At 39.8% G+C, this 19,029-nt stretch overlaps 1 protein-coding gene across 1 annotated transcript in view; it reads left to right on the top strand.

The window, feature by feature from the left end:
• The window catches only part of LOC146812214 (protein-glutamine gamma-glutamyltransferase E-like), a 354,915-nt gene that overhangs the window by 106,449 nt on the left and 229,437 nt on the right, over nucleotides 1-19,029 (top strand). The window contains exon 4 of the mRNA XM_085619244.1: nucleotides 13,322-13,404. Coding sequence (XP_085475370.1) covers nucleotides 13,322-13,404 — 83 coding nt within the window. The remainder of the gene's footprint in view (nucleotides 1-13,321; nucleotides 13,405-19,029) is intronic.

Below are 19,029 nucleotides of genomic sequence, written 5' to 3'. Positions count from 1 at the left end.
AAATATTCCAAAAACTGCCTGTAAAGAAGTAATGAGGTCAGAGCCTACAACTTTAAAAAAGTGGGCGAGGCCAGTCATACTAGACGCACTAAAGATTTGATGCACTAATTTTCTGAAATGCAGAGGAAGGTTTATATTTAACAATGACTGTATTTCACTGGAAGTTCTAGCCACCTGTAATTTGAAGGTCTTGCGGGCAGATGTGAGAGCTACTTCTAGTTGGAACTATAATGCTATGAGTTTACTCAGATTGTTGAAATCTGCCTTCAAAGATGGAATTGAAGGATAAAACGAGCTATGTAATGTAGCATGCGGAGAGGGAAAAAAGACGATGTTGCAACAAGTAACTAACTGGAAACTCACCAATTATATGTGACTCCTACCTGCCCTCCAGTCTTTATCTCTCAGCCTGAGGTAACTACCATTCGAAAGTACTGTTATGTAAGGGAGAATTGGAGGAACTGGGATTCCCTCTAATAAGCCAACTTGGGTGCCCAAGTGTTACAAATGCTATGGATTTTAACATGTTTACAAACAAGTGAACGTTCTGCTGTTGTCACATTCTTCTACAGTTACAAAAATGTTATTGCTAGAATGTTCACAATGATATGTAAAGGGTCATGACCATAATTCATGTATGAAGCTGCTCCCATGGAGTTTGTATGTACCTATGGCGAAATGTTTCATGCAAGCAGTGAAATAAAATGTTGAGATCGGGAGTGAAATAACGCTGTGTAGTACCTACACCCTCGAAGGCGTCTCAGCTATATTAAATGGGAGTTGTTTCAATTTTTCTAAATGCAGCATTGTGTATGTTGCGTCTTTCATGGCCATTAATTGTTTGTTTGTTAAGTTAAAAGGTGAAAACAAATTGGTACATTCTAAGTAATGCCATGAAACTCACCCATTCCTAAGAGTTGGAAGTGTCTAGCTAAACTGCATAATAGATCTAAGCTCCCTTTTCCCATGATATAAGGTTGATATATCACACTATACAATATCCATAACGAATGACACAATGTTGTTCAAATTGCTAATAGCAGATGACAATGTATTAATACTATTATCATCAACAGCCTGCACCTTTCCAAATAATCCTGGTTAGTTTGTCATAAACATGTAGCAGCTTCCATTTGTGATAGTTTAAAAATGTCATTATAAGTAGCATAAATAGATCTTTTAGCACGTGGCAATTTAGAACCAAAATGAAAATCTGATGATTTCATGTCCTCAGGCAGGAGAGAAAAATGTTGTTTTACTGCAGTGTGTAATGTTCCAATGATAGTTACATTTTTTTTTCAATCGATTAGGTGGTAACAATATTGAAATGTTTTGACTGGGGATATCTGGAATCTGGTCTGCTTCATTTAAACCCAGGTGTGGATTTTTGAAAACAAGCTTGACAATCACTCGTATCCACTGGCCACAATAGCCACCCCCCTGGGACTGGAAAATGAGGAATTAAAGGTACCCTTCTGCACTATGCCTTTCCAGCTGTTCTTCAGTATAATTTGCTAAACTGTGCCAATTTCAATGAGGGCCACTAAAAGAATATTTGGGTTGTTCATTCCTTTAATTTTTGCCAACCCCAGAGAAGTAGTCTGTTGGATTGTTTAATTTAGTAAAATAATTTGCATGGGAATTAAAAAGGCTCAAAATAAGGTTTCCATGCACTGAACCTGCCAGGACATTGTACTCCAAATAGATTTCAAATCAATTGTGTCCTTTCAGTTATCATAACTTTTCAAGGCTAACTGATTAAAGAACATAGTTGTATATACGTTTAGTTTGAGTAAGCATACACCACTAAGAAAATATATGAAGTGAGGACTGTAGTGTCATACCCCATGAAATATTTTTACTTATCTTTTTGAAACTCCCTTGATGGAGAGTTGGACAATAATCTCACTGTCTATTTTTAAAATGAGGATGCTGTCCACTAGCTCCGTATATAAAGTGATGTTCATAATGATGGTAGCAGAACATATCAACATAATTGGAATAATTATTGTATAGATTTCTGATTAAAAAAACGAATAATAGTCTAATTCAGAAACCATATAATTTACAGTATCAATATCCCACTTGTCTGAATGCAACCAGTACTATTAAATCACCCATAGAAACTTTGAACACTTATGGTATCGGCAGGATCTCCTTAGGACTAAATATATCGAATGGAACTTTATCTCAAACACTACCATTGGTCAATAGAATGGCTAAAATGTTAACAAGATACCGGTCCCTTTTAAGTTTATGCAATGATGAATCAAGGGGCCAGCACCCAGTTCTATAGTAATACGTTCCGGGAGATAATGGCCATTATTACGAGAGAAATAGTCACAGATCCAATCCACAGGAACAAGGAAGCAAAGGAAAGTATGATCCAAGAAATAAAAAAAAATCTGTGCTGGAGGTGTGTACAAAACAGAACAACTGTCCGAAGAAACATGATTTTGATCCATATATTACCTGGACGTACTTAGCTGGAAAACAGGAGGCTGTGACTCCGCAGTTGAGCTAGAAAAATGCCACTTAGTATTTGCCAATGGTGGATAGTTATATATGACATCCATTGTAAAAGGCTGGATAGAAGAAATGGTCAGTGTTAGGAAAATGGTCAGCAGGTTACTCAGCCTCTCCCTCCATAGGGGAGTATCTAGATTGGTGGTGCTCACAACCCACAATTGTAAGTCTTGTGTAAAAGAACGACTACTCCATGTCATACTATGTAGAATCAGCCACATGTTATAGTTTGGCATGTTCAATGAAGACAAAGTGTTTCTTTGTATCCTGAAAGTGGTGGCAGAATCACTGTTCGTGTTCCTTGGACAACAAGAACTGGAACAGAGCATGGTACACTGTCGAATTCCTTTTCGATTGCCACCTTCTATCGATCTAGAGTGCCAATCTTTGGAAGCCAACTGGAATTTAATCTGCAGCACTGGAAGAGTGAGACTGGGGCAGGTGTTGGCGAGATTGAGTGTCACAAAACCTTTGTAGGTCCTTTAACAGCACAGTGGTTATCTGCAACAAAGGTTGTGGCAGCTGCCAGAACATCAGGACAATCAAGGTCTATAACATACATCTTGATACCAAAAAACAATTCCTACCAGATCCGCCCAACCTGAGATCTTGTAGGGAGTTGGCTTAATTCTTGTTGAACCCCATAAACATGGATTAACCAACCACGCCCTGTACCTAATACTCTAGCTGTTAAGTACTGCTTTAAGTTGCGGCATATTCTCTCCACATCAGAATTACCATCAGGTATATATGGAGAAGAAAATTGCATTCGCACACCCATGTACTTCACCGAATCATGCTACGCTTTAGAAGTGAATTCTGGACCTTTGCCTGAATGGAATGCTCAACAGGCATATGTACCGATAAAGATTTGCAAGTCATTAACAACAGGTCGAACTTCAGCTGAGTGATGTGGACAAACCCAAAGGAACCTATAGCAAGAATACACTGCAACCAAAATATATATGAACGCTTTAAGTAAAATCAATGGGCCACAATGATCTAAGTAAAATAAGCCAAAAGGCTGGCTATAAATAAAGATGTCTGTGGTAGACTAGACACAGTGGAACTTTTGATTTGCTGACAAATGTCACAAGTTAAAACCTATTTTCTGGACTGTTGGAATAAACCTTGCTGTAAGAGCTAAATAGTGACAGCCACTCCAGCATCAGTGGAAGCTCCACCTTTGTGTACTGCCATAATTAAATCCTGTCTGCAGCCTGCATTGGGAATCACACAATCACAATCACCAGGAATTGTTGCAAAAGGAACACTTTGATCATTTAAGTGACAGGAATATTTTGAAAGAAAGCCTTTCGGTAAAGCTCTGCCATTTTTAAATGCATTAATTGCATACAAGATCAATATCGATTCAAGATATAGAGCTGTTACTGCTGCTATTTTAGATGTGGTTACTGCAGATTTGGCAGCTTCATCAGCCAGAGTGTTCCCTACGGCGTGTGCTCCAAAAAGTTGATGACTCAATGTATGTGTTTTATGAGCTTGTGACAGCATATCCTTTAGATCTGCCACTCTAATTCAAAGCAGTTTGTGCTTTATTGTGCTAGCCTTGGAATCCTTAACATCATATCACCAAAAATGTAAGTTATCAATAAAAGATAGTACACATTAATACAAATCAAACGCAATAAGTGTGGGTAATTCAGGGTCCATATTTTCAAGAGCAAGGAATACAGCTTTAGTTTCAGCCAACTGTGCAGTACAGTACCCAACCGACTGGGGGCAAGTAGTTGGCGGGTGAATAATGCCATTTGAGATAGTGCCAATACCGATAGCGCATGCTACAGAATACTGCTGCTTAGGACCTGTAGCAGGGTGAATAGAACAATCAGTGTAAATGATGTTTGTTGATTGATCAAGAGGCAGGATTGAAGAAAGTAGTGGATAAAAAGGTATTCATATTGCAAAAATTCTTGAGTTTGAAAAGAAGGGTCGAAGACTAAATCTACATCCATGGCTGTTAAGGACATAGCCCATCGTATCCATCTGGGACGGAGGGCCTTTGCAATAGGGATGTTTTCTTTTGTGATGGCCTTGAAGTCTGACACAGGCAAAAGGACAATGTGTTTACCTTGAGCAAGTGGCCGTTCCTTCAGGATCACCATCTGTACTGCATTTCAATTTTGTTTTCAGTAGAAGCAAAATACATTTCTGTAGGAGAATATAGTTGGGATTTATATGCTTTGGGTACAGTTTCACCTTCACTAAATGTTACATATGTAAATCCAATTCCACCTTATAATACCCAGATGACCAAGTTAGTGGTGTTAACACATATATCTAGGCTACGTGTTTCAAGAAAATCAGACTGTAAAGAACTGAGTGTTGCAATGTGTTCTGATGTCCAACAGGAAGTGGAAAAATCAGGTCATATTAAGGTATAAAGCTCTTTAATGCATAGTTCGGTATGTATGTCCTGCCAAAATTCAAAAGTCCCATAAGAGAGACAAACTTTTTTTTAAGTGTGCATGTAGGCTGCAATTGAGCAAACATTTCCAGAAAATGAGAGGCAAGACTTTTCCTCGCAGTTCAGTTCATAAGGCTTTATTCGGAGCTTGGACACAAGTCCATAAAAGCAAAACAGATAAAACACAATACAATATACATAGCCATTATAAAAGAACATACAAGTTACATAGTTAAAACATACGAATAATTAAAAAAGCATACTAGGTCTTGCTTTGATAGCTAATAGGAGGAAGGTAGCAGTAAAAAAACAGACATCAGGATAAGGTTTAAAAAGCAACTTCATGGCATCTTGCATATTCCTGACTCCGTATTTTAACAGTATAGGCTTAAGGTAAGCTTGGCGTAAATTACCGTATAAATTACACAGTAATAAAAAAAGTGCATGGTGCTTTGGACGGATACATTGTCACAAGGACAGGGGCCAACCGGTTGTTTTTTAACACTCGGGTAGGCCACCAAAAGGTGCACTATCCCAAACCTTAATCTTGTGATGACATACCGGTGAGAGGGGCGGGTGACTATACTTGAATAAGACTGAAATCCTACTGTTTCACAAAATCTATCGTAAAACAGACATGTACTTAAGTTATTACTAGTCCTTTCCCGTTTCTCGGACTTAAAATTCATGAAAACCGATTTCATCGTTTCTTTGGGCAGACTGGAGGGGGCATAACAGTCATCTTTGAGATTAATGCCAAAAATTTCTAAATAACTATTTAAAACAAATTTAATCCATGGGATCTTTAGGTGGCCATCAGTGGTAAGACAATCTCCAATAATTACTCTGGTTAGGGATGTCTCTTCCTTTGACCACACTGAGCGCCACAGCATTAAAGGCCTTAATGTTAATAGGTCTGAAAGATGGAAAATGCCTAATTCTCTGTGGACCAGGTCATTAGTGGCTGATTTTGGCAGGCACAGTAACCTTTTGAGGAAAAAATTTTCCTCCACTTGCAAAATCCCTGCTTTACTCTGCCCCCAAACCCCGGCTCCGTAAAGAGCCACCGAAAGACATCTCATCTGGAAAATTTTTAGCATATCTTTAATCCTTTTATCTCCAATATTGGTGGCAAATTTGAACACCCCATAGGAGCTTTTCGCCATTTTTGCCTGAACACCATTGATCTCTCTCATCCAACTGCCCTTATTAGTAAAAGTAATACCAAGATAATTAAAGACTCCACAGTTAGCACCTTGTGGCCATCAATAAAAAAGGCATGGGGTTTTTTACACCCTACACCACATTCCATAATAAACGTTTTAGATTTATTAATTAACAGCTTCCTATCCTTAATGAACAGTGAGAATCTGTCCATCAGGCGCTGTAGGCCGATAGGGGTCCTAGACAGGATTACTGCGTCGTCCGCATAAAGAAGTACGGGGACACTGAAATCCTTAATTTTTGGTGCGTCAGCCGCAACTTCCTTTAAAACTAAATCTACTTCATTAATAAAAAGAATAAAAAGTAAAGGAGCAAGCACGCACCCTTGTCTGATGCCCCGTCTGACCCTAAACGTGGGGGTGCACTCTCCTGCCTGGCCATAACGAACGGTCGAATTTAGTTTAATGTAGAGTCTCGCCAAAAAATAAACAATAGACTCCGGTGCCCCCATTTCTAATAATTTAGTCCATAAAATATTGTGGTCCACCATATCAAATGCACTGCTTAGGTCGGCAAAGCAGAGGTAGAGGGATCCTTTTTTTGCCTTTGTATATTTTCCGATTATCAAGTCACGGTTGAGGCATTGTTCTAGTGTTCCTCTGCCCTTCCTGAAACCATATTGGGAATCAGCCAGGATATTATTGGTCTCAGCCCACTCTGTCAGCCTAACCATAAGTACCCGACTCATGATTTTCACAGAGGAGTCCAAGAGGGAAATTGGGCGATAGTTCTTCGCTTCCCCCTTGTCTCCTTTCTTATAGATTGGTACAATTATTGATTCCTCCCATGTAAGGGGAACACCGTTGCATACAGCGGCATTAAATACCTTTGCAAGCAACGGACCCCAAACCTCTGGGACTGTTTTATATACGTCAATGGGAGCCCCATCAGGTCCCTGGGCCTTCCCACCCTTACTAGATTTGATGCTGTCCCACACTTCGGCAGTGGTAATATCCAGGGGGATGACAGGCCACCTTTCATCGTGGTCTCCCCTGGATCTAGCCGAGTCAAAAATCAAGGAAAAGTGGGTGACCCAGCTCTCCACACTGACGTAAGCCGATAGTTCAGGTATCTTATCCTTTAAAAAGGGGCTGTTAACAGTTGCCCAGAATAGAGAGGAATCCGCGGTAGACGCTGCCTGGTCCAATTTATCCCATGCCTCTTGTCTTAGTTCTATTTTCCTTGACTTAATTGCGGACTGATAGATCCCTCGCAATTCTTTAATCATACTAGTATCTCCTTTTTCCTGCCAACGCTGTTTTGAGACCCTTGAGTGCATTAGTGCACGCATGATCGAACCATCCCCTATACTGAGATTTCTTACCCCTAGGGTTTATAGTGAAGTTGCTATCTATAACTAAATTAATTTTATTAAAATTATCCACAATGTCGGCAGTTCCTTCCTCACTTTCTAAAATCGTGACAATTTCCGTAAGACATTTTGAGACAATGGTGCTAGATGAAATATCCGCATTATTACCTTTCCATTTAATGCGGATACCATTAGGTCTGTGTGGCTCGATATTATTAACAATACGTGGAATAGGAACAAGTCGGTCTTTCCATAGTGAAGCCTCGATGGTAATACAATTATGGTCACTAACTAAATTGTCCACAACACAGGGGCTGAACACCTAGGGCTAATACCAGATGATACACAAATAAAATCAATAACTGTATTAGCATTCCTACCTGTATAGGTAGGAATTATATCACCTGTGGAATTGACCTGATTAACCAAAATATCCATGTCATATGTAGTTAGGATTTTGTTTAAGGAATTGCCATAAGAATTATGGGGGAAGTGACATACACCATCCCCCCAATGGTCGATATAACCACATACCTTATCAGCGGAAAAGGGGCATACCGTTGTGTTGAAGTCCCCTACCCAGATGATATCAAATACGATATCAGATTTGGTTATAATATCTTCCAAAGCAGACTCCAGAGCAAGTACCACCTGGTACCTTGAACAGTCGAATACATTATTATAAAAATTGATTAAAAGGATATTTCTACCCTGCTCCTCTTGAAGCCATAAAATCTGGGAGTGTGCACCAACCAAGACATGTTTCTTAACTTTGATGGGTACTTCTACAGAAATCAAAACCAATAACCCACCCTTTGCCCTGCCCGATAATGAAGCCACAGCAGGTAAGTTAAAAGAAACAAAACCATTATAGTTGATTGGATTAACACACCAGGTTTCCTGAAAACATAAAATATTAAAAATGTTAATAAACTCTAGCCATCCCAGACAAGTGTCCTTAGAAGCAAGTCCCGCAATGTTCCAACTAGCAATCAAACAGGCTCTCTGTCTACAAGGTCTAGATAATGGAATAGAGCTAGTAAAACCCGAGGGGGCAATATTATAAGGCTGATCCTTATCCAAGTGGACCCGTTTCTCACTGTCACAGCAACTTGATTTTCCGTTGGTATTATCCGGGGGATTATCATTCCCGCTAACATCTACTATGTCAGACATCCTCTGGATAACATCCCCTCCCGAGTCACCGACAATGCCAACAACATCCACTGGTTCGGACACAACTGGTACCAGTCAGTCGTTGCAATCCAGACCACTTAAAATTTCGTATCGATTAGACGTGATAATATTTGGCCCGGGGAGAATCTTAGCGGCTCCCTCTATTGACCCGAGCCGCACAACACTAGGGCAGGAATTAAGGTGCCTGTAAAAATACCCTAAAGGCCGAAGAGTTATCCCCGGTTCCTGGAGGGGGGATGATTGTGCTCTTAACAGAGCTGTCGAAGCAAGATGGGGGGGTTCGGAAGTTAACTATAATGCAATCACCCCCACAGGTCTTTCATGAGCTCCCAATCCAATTAACTCTTCTGGTACTTAATATATCCCTTGCTAAAACAGCTGGGAATCCGCACTCCCGATGTAGCCAATCCAAAGTTTTATTTTTCAAGGAGGTATGGGATTCACTATAATTGTTGCCTGTCTTGTTAAATGGGGGTACATTAGTAAGTACTGCCACAAATGGAGCACAGGCCGGGGGCAAATCAGGCCTGGAAGTACCAAGGTCATTAACACTAAGTTCTGGCTGATTCACGTTAACAGGGGTACATGGCAGACTATGTTGTCCCTGGGTCTGCAGGGAGTCTAAAACACTTCTTCTCTCCTCGCAGCCTTCTCCATATGGAGCCCTGTGAGAATTAGTCTTGGCCGCTGGTTTAACAGTCTTAGAGGTTTGTTGAGAAACATGACTATTTCCTATGGCCTCATCATTAACTTCAGTGATTTTTTTGGCGTTAAGGTGTGATTCTACCAAACCTCCTAATCTGGCCACTTCATTGGTTACCATATCTAATTTATTAAGTAATGGTTTAATTAGAAGCTCAAACTTAGCATCGATCATACCAATTAAAAGGTCAAACTGCCTACTATCAATGGTGACCGAGTTACTGTCCTGCATTATGGCAGGGTCACCAACAGGTTTAGTAGGCAAAGGGTCAGCTCTCTTAGATGATCGACCCCCCCCCCTTTTTTGAGTGTATACTCTTAGTATGAGTTTTACTAGAACGTAGTATTCTCTGGGATGTTGGAGCCGTCTGAGTAACAGATGGTGGTTCTAAAATAATTATCGTTTCTTCGGGTGATGGATCAGTGTTGCTATTTCCTTCTAAGGCGCCGACCACTATAGCGTCTTCCATACCCTGATTGGGTTCACTGTACTCATTACTGACATCCTGAGTCAAAGTTACTGGGGGGGTAGGGAGTTGGTGTTTGGGGGTGTTAGGGCAACAGATACAGGTCGCCCCAGTGACTTCCTACGCTCCTGATTTATCTTGTCAACCATTTTCACAAGGTAATTATCCATGGTCGAATTTGCCGACGCCGGTTTAGCTTTGGACATGGACATGAATTAAACTGATACAGCCCAAGACAAACAGTACGTATAGCAAGTAATTATCAGCCCTTGTGTATTCTCTGAATACCTGCTATGCTATTGGCTTTAAACTGAATAGTGCATTCTCCTACTAACCATTAGTGGATTACAAATCCCAAAACTCAAAAGGCGCTGCCCCCACCTGTCCCCTCCTGTCCCGGACTGTCTCAGACTGTCCGCCCTTCGTCCGGGCTTCGTCCGGGGCGTCCCGCGGCGCGTCCCGCGCTGCGGTGCCAGTTGGAATTTGAAGAGTAGTGCAGGGGCCAATAGGCGGGAGGGAGGGCCGCGACTCAGGTGCAAGCAATCACGCAATCGCGCCCGGGCTCCTGGGAACTGGAGTCCGTCCAGCAGCCCCTCTCGCCCTCTGCAGCGTCTCAGCGTCACTAAGGTCACTAAAGTTCCAGGCACAGCCTTCCGAGGTAAGAGAGTCACAGAGCTTCCAATGCCCCCAGCAGCGATGCGGGACCCGCGCCAGCGGGTTCCGCGAGCTTATTTGAATGTTTGTGGGCGGGAGGGAGGGCTGCGACTCAGGTGCAAGCAATCACGCAATCACGCCCGGGCTCCTGGGAACTGGAGTCCGTCCAGCAGCCCCTCTCGCCCTCTGCAGCGTCTCAGCGTCACTAAGGTCACTAAAGTTCCAGGCACAGCCTTCCGAGGTAAGAGAGTCACAGAGCTTCCAATGCCCCCAGCAGCGATGCGGGACTTTTCCTCTCATTTTTAAGTTCAGATCTTAAGAAAAGGACACTGAGAAAAGCTATGTAAGATTTTTTTAAAGTTACATTTGTAACCAAGTTCAGTAAATCACGAGAACATTGATCTAGTCTTGCTAATTGGGGGCTCTCAATTTATTATCTCAGATAGATGTCATCATCATAGGAAAGCGCATCAGGGTTGATCTCGTGGAGAATCAACACAATGCATGCCTCAAAGACTCTCGGGCTGTTCCTATAGCCCAAAGGAAGTTGGGTGTAGCGCCTCTGTTAACCGAGGGCACTAAATGCTGACTAGTCACGGCTTGCAGGAGCCAAATTTGACTGAAAAAACATTGGAAATGTCCAATTTGGTTTTATATTTCTTACGGACGATATTATTAATCAGCGCCGTACTATGGGTATTTTGCACTGCAAATGAGCGAGTATGACTGTTCAAATGTGTCTGATATAATCCTATATGAAAGGAGCAATCAGGTTTCAGAACTGGAAAGAGTTTTATTAATTTGAGAGAGAGAGGGTTCTATTATTCCTGGTTCTCTTGGAAAGGATTTCTATAACAGGAGCTTTACCATCCCATTTAAGAGGATACTGTGATTGAATTTGAAGTGTATACAGTATAGTAATAGAATGTTAATGGGAATCGTTATCCCAACACATGTGATTACGATAATGAGCTGGGGCCAAGGCAAGGGCCCATTCAGATACATATGCATGTTTGATCTTGTCTGGGATGAGGTGTGAGAAAGAAGGGAGAATAACATTCTCACCTTGTGGACAAGCAAGAACAAAAGGTGGGGACCAATTGACCTCCGCCAATAGAATATCATAAGAAGTACTCAAGTTGAACCAAAAATTCCTTTAATGATGAGTTGAATATCACCCTCAGTTTTGATTTCCAAGTGATAGTCCATCCGTGGTGGCTACGCGGGTGTCCATTGTTTCAACTGTAATGAAGGTATCAGTTGCTTTTGTTACAATACATTGGTGGAGATTCCGGCTGACTATGGTGACCTCTGTCGCACTGTCGAGAGTCACTGCCCAAATATGGATTTACAGGAGGAGGTTCGGTCTGTGGCATATCTAGCTGTCAATGCTACAACTCTTGAAAGGTGCTTTATATGGAAGAGGCCTGTCCTCCTTTATCTTCAGGTCACATGAGTATTTTGTGTTTTCAGTTGCTCATACTCTCTCTTGTCCGGGAGCAGATTGCCCTCCTCTGTCGCAGTGTTGGTCAGATGATTCCTGAAAGGAACAATGAGAACGCATATCAGAAATCTGATAACTTTCAGGAGTCTTTGAATTGTAACATCTCTGAGGACTCTGTGGATGGAGTACCTCCATGTTGTCTTGTTTTTTGTTGTTGCTTAGGTTTATCCCATGACTTATTTGAGACAAGGGCTGGCCTAGTGTCCTTATTAGAACTATGCTTGCCAAGAGGTGGTATGGCTCGTCTGGTACCCAAACTAGGAAACTACCAGCACAATGCAGGCATTACATCATAATGATTTTACAATGCAGTTTGCAGAATACATTACAATGCATGCCATCACAATGCATTCTATGGAAAGTTTAAGTGATACGTTTTTATATTGGAAGAATGTTAAAGATTCATGTTTAATTTGTTTTTGGTTAAGTTTGGTGTTTTTAAAAATTAATTTTTAAAATAGAATAGATGTGAGGGAAATGGAGATTTTGTCTGGTTTTCATTTTAATGTTTTTATTTAGTTAAATATAAAAAAAATAATCTTGGAGGGTATACACCTACCCTCTGGTGTAGGAAGTTGGATTATTGGATGGGTACTGAAATAATGCGTTGGTATTAATTTTAGTACCTGGGTATTTATTTTAATTTTTAATGCTGTTATGTTTTTCTTTCAAATGAAAAAATAATAATTACTCTTGGGTGTATAACACCCACCCTCTGGGATGGGGTTTAAGGGAATTAGGGGGTTTGGGTAGGAGAGTGTATTAATACTACAGCATTAATTGAAATACTTGGGTATTAATTTAGTTTTACATATTTGTTAATACTATATATATCAAAATGCTCTTAGGTGTGTACCACCCACTGGCACGGGATATGTGGGAAATGGGGGTTTTGGGTGGCGGAGTGTGTTACTACTCGGGTATTAATTTTAAACCAGAGTAATTTTAAACATTTAATAAATTATGCATTTAAAAAATGTTTAGCATTGGGAGATGTACTCTTTCTTTCTTATTTAATTTAACTCTAAATAAAACCCACTTTTAGATGTGGGAATAAATATATTGAAATCATTTCTAAAACATATTAAACATATCCATATAACTTCGTTTATTTAAAATAAATATTTAATTGTGCTATAATCTGCAAAATATAGTAAAAATATTACATAGTTTAAATTCTTTAAAAAATTAAAGTCCTTAAAAAAAATTATATACATATATTGTGAACAATTTATAGAAGTACTTTCACGTGCTTTTCCATTTATCTCAATGGGAGAAATATTTCCTTTTTTCCTTTTTCCTTTCAGTTCACATATGCAGTTGTGGGAAGGGTTCTACAGTCGGTGAAGCATTGCGACCAAGATCAGAAGCAAGGAAGAGCTGTGGTCAGGTAAGTCCAATTAAATGTATAAAACTGATTACAGGTGGCATACTTTATTTTCAGGAGAGAGGATGGAAGTAGTTAGATGCAAGTTAGTAGTACATGTTATTTTTTAACTGTTTTAAGTTTAACCACTTTTCCATTCCTCTGAAGCTATTTGTTGCAGGCCCACATTTGGCAGATTGTTTTAAAAAAAAAAAATCTTTTGGTAAAACTCATTTTGAAAAAGATTAGCATTTCTTTTAAACCAAATGAGGAGTAAAAAATAAAATTTTCTTTTTTGGCACCATTTTATTAAACTTTGTATATGGTATTCATGGCACGAAAAATATGTGAGAGTAAGAATGAAATGTATACCATCGATTGACTATTGGAATTTTGGGACATTTTTAATTTGTTTTCCTGGCTATTTTGTTAAAACAAAACATTTTTACTGTGTGCACCATTTGATTTTAGGTCATTGCTTCAAAGGATATGGATCAAATACTATTGTCTGGACAGTGCATTGGATAAATCAATTTGCTGTTGCATTTTTGTTTACATTTTTTTTTCGGGATTATGTTTTTTGGGGGGGGGGGGTTTGCATTTTTTAGACTACACAGTAATTTTCCAGCAGTTTTGTGGGGAAATGTGGTTATGCCGATCTGTCTTCTTCGGGATTTGGATACCATCATGGAATATGGATTTGTTACTTTGGATTATTGGAGCGCTCAAGACTCTTGGTGAAGTGTGGTTATTTATAAATCAGCAAGAGTTGAAGAAAAGACAACTTCAGGTAAGGAGCCCGACATTCCTTTAATTAGGAAAAATAATTTCTAAAATGTGTAACTAATTTAAAAAAAAAAATGCAAAACAGGCAAGTAAGAAAGAATAGCTGTTAGTCTTTGTTAAAAATTTAGAGTTTGCATGCAATGTTGTCTAGTTATTCTGAAGCCACCATCAACAAAAATTGTTGAATTTGACCAAATAGTTGCTCAGACATTTCTTTTGTTCTTTTTGAAACACGTGGGTTCAGACTGCCAGTCAATGATTGTGCTATTCGCATTTCTTGGAACCTTTGCTCCTTCCTCAAAATTTCTAAGAAATAATTAGTTTGGGTGAGGTTTTCAAATTGATTTGTTGAGGGAGTTGTCATCCCTCGATTACATTATTAGTCTTTGCACCTCCCTCTTAAAAAGTTGTGTAACAGTTCCACCATTCAAAAGGGAACCTTGGCTTCCTCATGCCACCCGATCTGTTTAGATGGCCAACCCATGTGTCCTCAAAGTAATTTAGTTAGGGTGCCAATTTGTCATTGTTTTTTGTAAAATACTCTGATTCGCTAATTGATGTGTAGAATTCATCCACACTGTCAGAAAGTAGAAAGCATAACTCAGTTACTTTCTTCAATTCATAATGCAGTTTACTGTCTGAAATATGATCCTCAACTTAGGATATATTTTGGAGTCTCCCAAATAAGCCTTTGAAAAGTAAAAAACATCCTTGAATTTGAGTATCTGGATTTAATTTAGTAATGGTGTTAATCATTGGTATCTCCAAATCTATTAATTTTGTAGGAATTTTATTGAGTGTTTTAGATTTTACCACTGTTACAAATTCAGTGTGTGTTGAGGTTTGCTTATCAGGGAGTAAACTGTACACTAAAGGAACTGTAGTGCTATTGATATTGGCATGAGTAGTGGTAATGTGGGTGAATGTATTGGGTGTGTATTTAAAGGTACCATTCATAATCAAAATATCACTACTCTCCAAAGATAAATGGTTATGGTGTTTTTAAGATTAGTATCCTTTTCTGAGGGTTTTTGTTGTCCTGCAAAAGAAAAGTTTCATTAGTAAAGGTTACGATAAGTTCAATGGAAATGTTAATGTGAGTAGGTTTGGGGTGTTAATTGTTTTGGGTGATTTGCCTATTTTTTCTTTTGCATTAATCTGCAGAGATTAGGAATTGTGGGGATAGTACTTGCTATATACATAGGAATGTGTTAGGATATCGCCCTCAAATCTAAGCCACAGGGTTCATTGGACGTGGATGCTGAAGTTTTGATTTGTTGGATGTTCTCTCTAATCTCAATCTCCATTGCAAAGTGGTTATGCTCTGTGTTTTTTTTTTCAACAAAGTCACCAAGAGTAACTGCTCTGCCTGTGCAATGTTATGCATAATACTGCACACAACTCCATTGATTCCTGGGCTCAGTTAGTCTCTCCTTACAATAAAGATGGCAACCATACTTTAGCAGTCGATTGCCTCTGTTAGATTCGATGTAGGTTGCCTCTCTCCCTGTTGCCATATTGTATTTTTCTGTAAAACAAGGTAGGAAAAGTACATTTGTTTTAGAGTGTTTACAAATAGAAAGGTTTATTTGTTAAAACTTGTAAAGAAAAAGTGGTTATTTCTTTTCTGCCTATTGACGTTTGTAATAACATGTTCTTTATTCTGTTACTGGACTCTGACTTTGCTAAATATGTTTTCGCAGTCTAATTTGTAGTTGACGCCTGTAAAAAGAAAGACCGTTTTTTAAAATTCCTAATGTCTGTTTTTACTTTGTAATTTTCTTGGTCCATTGGTAGTTCAGGTGGTCTTCCAGTAGATATTGTAGTGTTAGATTACTCCCTTCTGGGTGTGGATGCACCTGTAAGGAAAAGTTAACATACATAGAGATATTCAAAATTATTGTTATCTACAGTACAACATTTTTGAAAAATGTTTGCTTTCTTTTTTTAACTTGTTTGTGTTTTTGTTGATACTTGAGATACATTTTTGGTTTCTTTGGGTTGAAAAAGTAGACTTTGCAAACAATTTACCTGCCAAGGTCTTTATCTTTTTCCACAAATGCTGGTTTAGGTGGATTTGAGTCCAGATGATTTTGTTTGGTCCTTTCTGATGGGTAAATTGCAAGTCCTGTGGAAAAGAAAAAAGTGCTGTCTGTATTTTGTATTGTAAATGCGTAAAAAACAATTGATGGCCAGAATGCAGAACAATGTCATCGTTTTTTTTCGATCCCCATTCCATTCCAGTTTGAAACTAGCCCATAGGAACAGTCCAGCTGGAACTGCCAGGCCAGGTCCTCCCTGGACTAGAATCAAGCATCCTAGGACCGGTTTCAGGGTTTCACCCCTCATCAGCCAGGATAGCTGGATTTCAGTGGCATGGAGAGCACAGTAGCCACGTCTTGGCATATCTGTGACTAATGCAAAAGGAACAATTGATGGACAGAATGCAGAACAATGTCATACATTCACCCCAGTACAGAGATCTGGGCCTAAACCCATTGTTTTTTTTGCTCCCCACGCCATTCCAGTTTGAACCCAGCCATATGCAAGCCTTGGCCCTGAAACTAGTCCCAGGATGCTTGTTTCTGGTCCAGGGAAGCGTGGCCTGGCTGTTCGGTCTGGACTGTTCCCATGTGGCACAGGGTCAAGACTGATTTGCATATGGCTGGGTCTGAACTGGGGTGGCAAAGTGAGCTAAATAACGATGATGGATTCAACCCAGATCTGTGACTGGGTGTGTGTATGAAAAGTTTCAGGGCTCCGTCGATCATCTCCTTGTGTTTGTTTTATTGTAAATGCATTACATTTCATGGCCTACAACTGACTAGCCCCTTACCTAGGGCCAGCACCGGTGGAGTTACAATAGTAATTATGCTGCCCACCACTGACCAGAACCTTCCCTGAGGCCAGCACCTGGTGTAATTAGAATAATAATTATGCCCCCAACCACTGACCATCACCTTTCCTGAGGTGAAGATTTTTGTTGTTTAAAAAAAAAAATCCAAACTTAGTGGTTTGCCTCCAGGTATTGTACTTCAATTTTAAGGATGTTGGTTTATGCTAAAAATCTGTGAATTTGTACAATATTTACAATTAATTAGTTTGGAAAATTGATGTTATTGGGAAGTGTGTTTCTTGTTTACGTTTCACTTACTGGAGTCAATAAGTAGCAGTATCTGTCTAGGAGACTCATTTTTTTCCTCTCACCTGAACATCATGTGGTCACCACAGAAGTCAGTGTACCACTGAGCCAAAAATGGTGGTTGGCTGAATTTATATGTTCAGCCAACCACCATTTTGTGCTCAGTGGTAAAAGAAAATGTTTTAGAATAAATTTTTTTCATTTGAATCAGAATCTGCCAGAATGTATGTTTATTATGTGTTGTGAAAAAAAGGGTTCTCTTGGTTCCTTTTTAGAACTGTAATTTTGTGAAGAACTTTCTTCTACTGGTAGAGTGAAGAATTGTATTTGGAATGAACACACTTTGGGGCCGATTCCAATCCAGGAAAAAGGCTGTACAAATCGTTGTATGGAGCGTTTTTCCCGTACAACTCGTACCCGGTAAACTTTTCTTACAACCTAGGAAGTATGATTCGTACATAAAGCCTCTTTCCATACAAATCGTACAAAAGACCATTCAGCTAAAATAAACCAACGATTCTGATCCAGAACAGCTTGCACGCGACGTCTGTATGTATTTAAGCAGCGGTTTCCAGCCCAGCAAGTACGATTCGTCCCTACGGCACTCCGTACGCCTCTTTTATTACGGGAGCCAAAAACAGCTGTAAAAGCAGAGTCTCCAGGGGTACGAGTCGTACAGGCATACACCTCCGTGCGTTGTTTATGTACGGTGCGTACCCCAACATCGCGTGTGTACTGTGCGTACCCCCAACATTGCGTACCCCCAACATTGCGTACCCCCAACATTGCGTACCCCAACATTGCATATGTAAGCACCGTACAAACGCGATGTTGGGGTATGCGATGTTGGGGTATGCGATGTTGGGGTACGCGATGTTGAGGTACGCGATGTTGGGGGTACGCACAGTACATATGCGATGTTGGGGTATGCGATGTTGGGGTACGCGATGTTGGGGTATGCACAGTACATACGCAATGTTGGGGTACGCAACCAAAACTAATGCCACCTTAGTGACATGCAAGATCTGTCAACAAGTGCTCTCCCTTGGCGATCCAACCAAAAAGTATTCATATGGTACAGCCAGCATGAAAAAGCACCTGAAGACCATGCATCCAGTCAACCTGGCACGTGAAGAGTGCCGAGGAATGTGAGTTCTTCATGGTCCTTCAGAGGCATCACAGCTGAGTACTTCGCGTGTGGATCAATCTGTCAAAAACTTGAACATCCGTCCACAGTTTGTCACATTGAAAGTGCTCTGCATAAAATGCAATGCCGTCCTTTGCTATGGAGAGCAGTCCATTGACCTCATTTGCAGAAAGCAAGAAAACCATCGTTGCTAGTTTTTTTATTTTTTTATTTTTTCCCTGAAGTTCATTGTTTTGTTCCTCCCGTTCTGTTTTTTCCTTTTTTTCCAGAAAAACCAAAATAATTTTAAAATTGTTCAGAAAACCAAGAAAAAAATATAAAAGAAGAAAAAAAAAGTTCTTCTAAGAACTAACTTTCCTGCTTTAAAAAAAGAGCTATATTTGTTAGTGTGTGAAAGTTTAGATGAATGTAAGTGTAGTGCGTAATTGACTGAATGAATGCATTAGTAGCGTATGGTGAATGTATAAGTGCAGAACTATGAGGAACTGCTGCAGCATCACACAGTAACCTCTTTAACTGCAGTGTGCTGTAGTACTTCCAAAGCACAGGGATGCAACATATGTCCATAAATATG

This window comes from Triturus cristatus, chromosome 7, assembly GCF_964204655.1.
Source record: "Triturus cristatus chromosome 7, aTriCri1.1, whole genome shotgun sequence".
Lineage (NCBI taxonomy): Eukaryota > Metazoa > Chordata > Amphibia > Caudata > Salamandridae > Triturus > Triturus cristatus.
The sequence above is the reverse complement of the archived record's forward strand: the minus strand, read 5'-3'. Positions and strand labels throughout refer to the sequence as shown.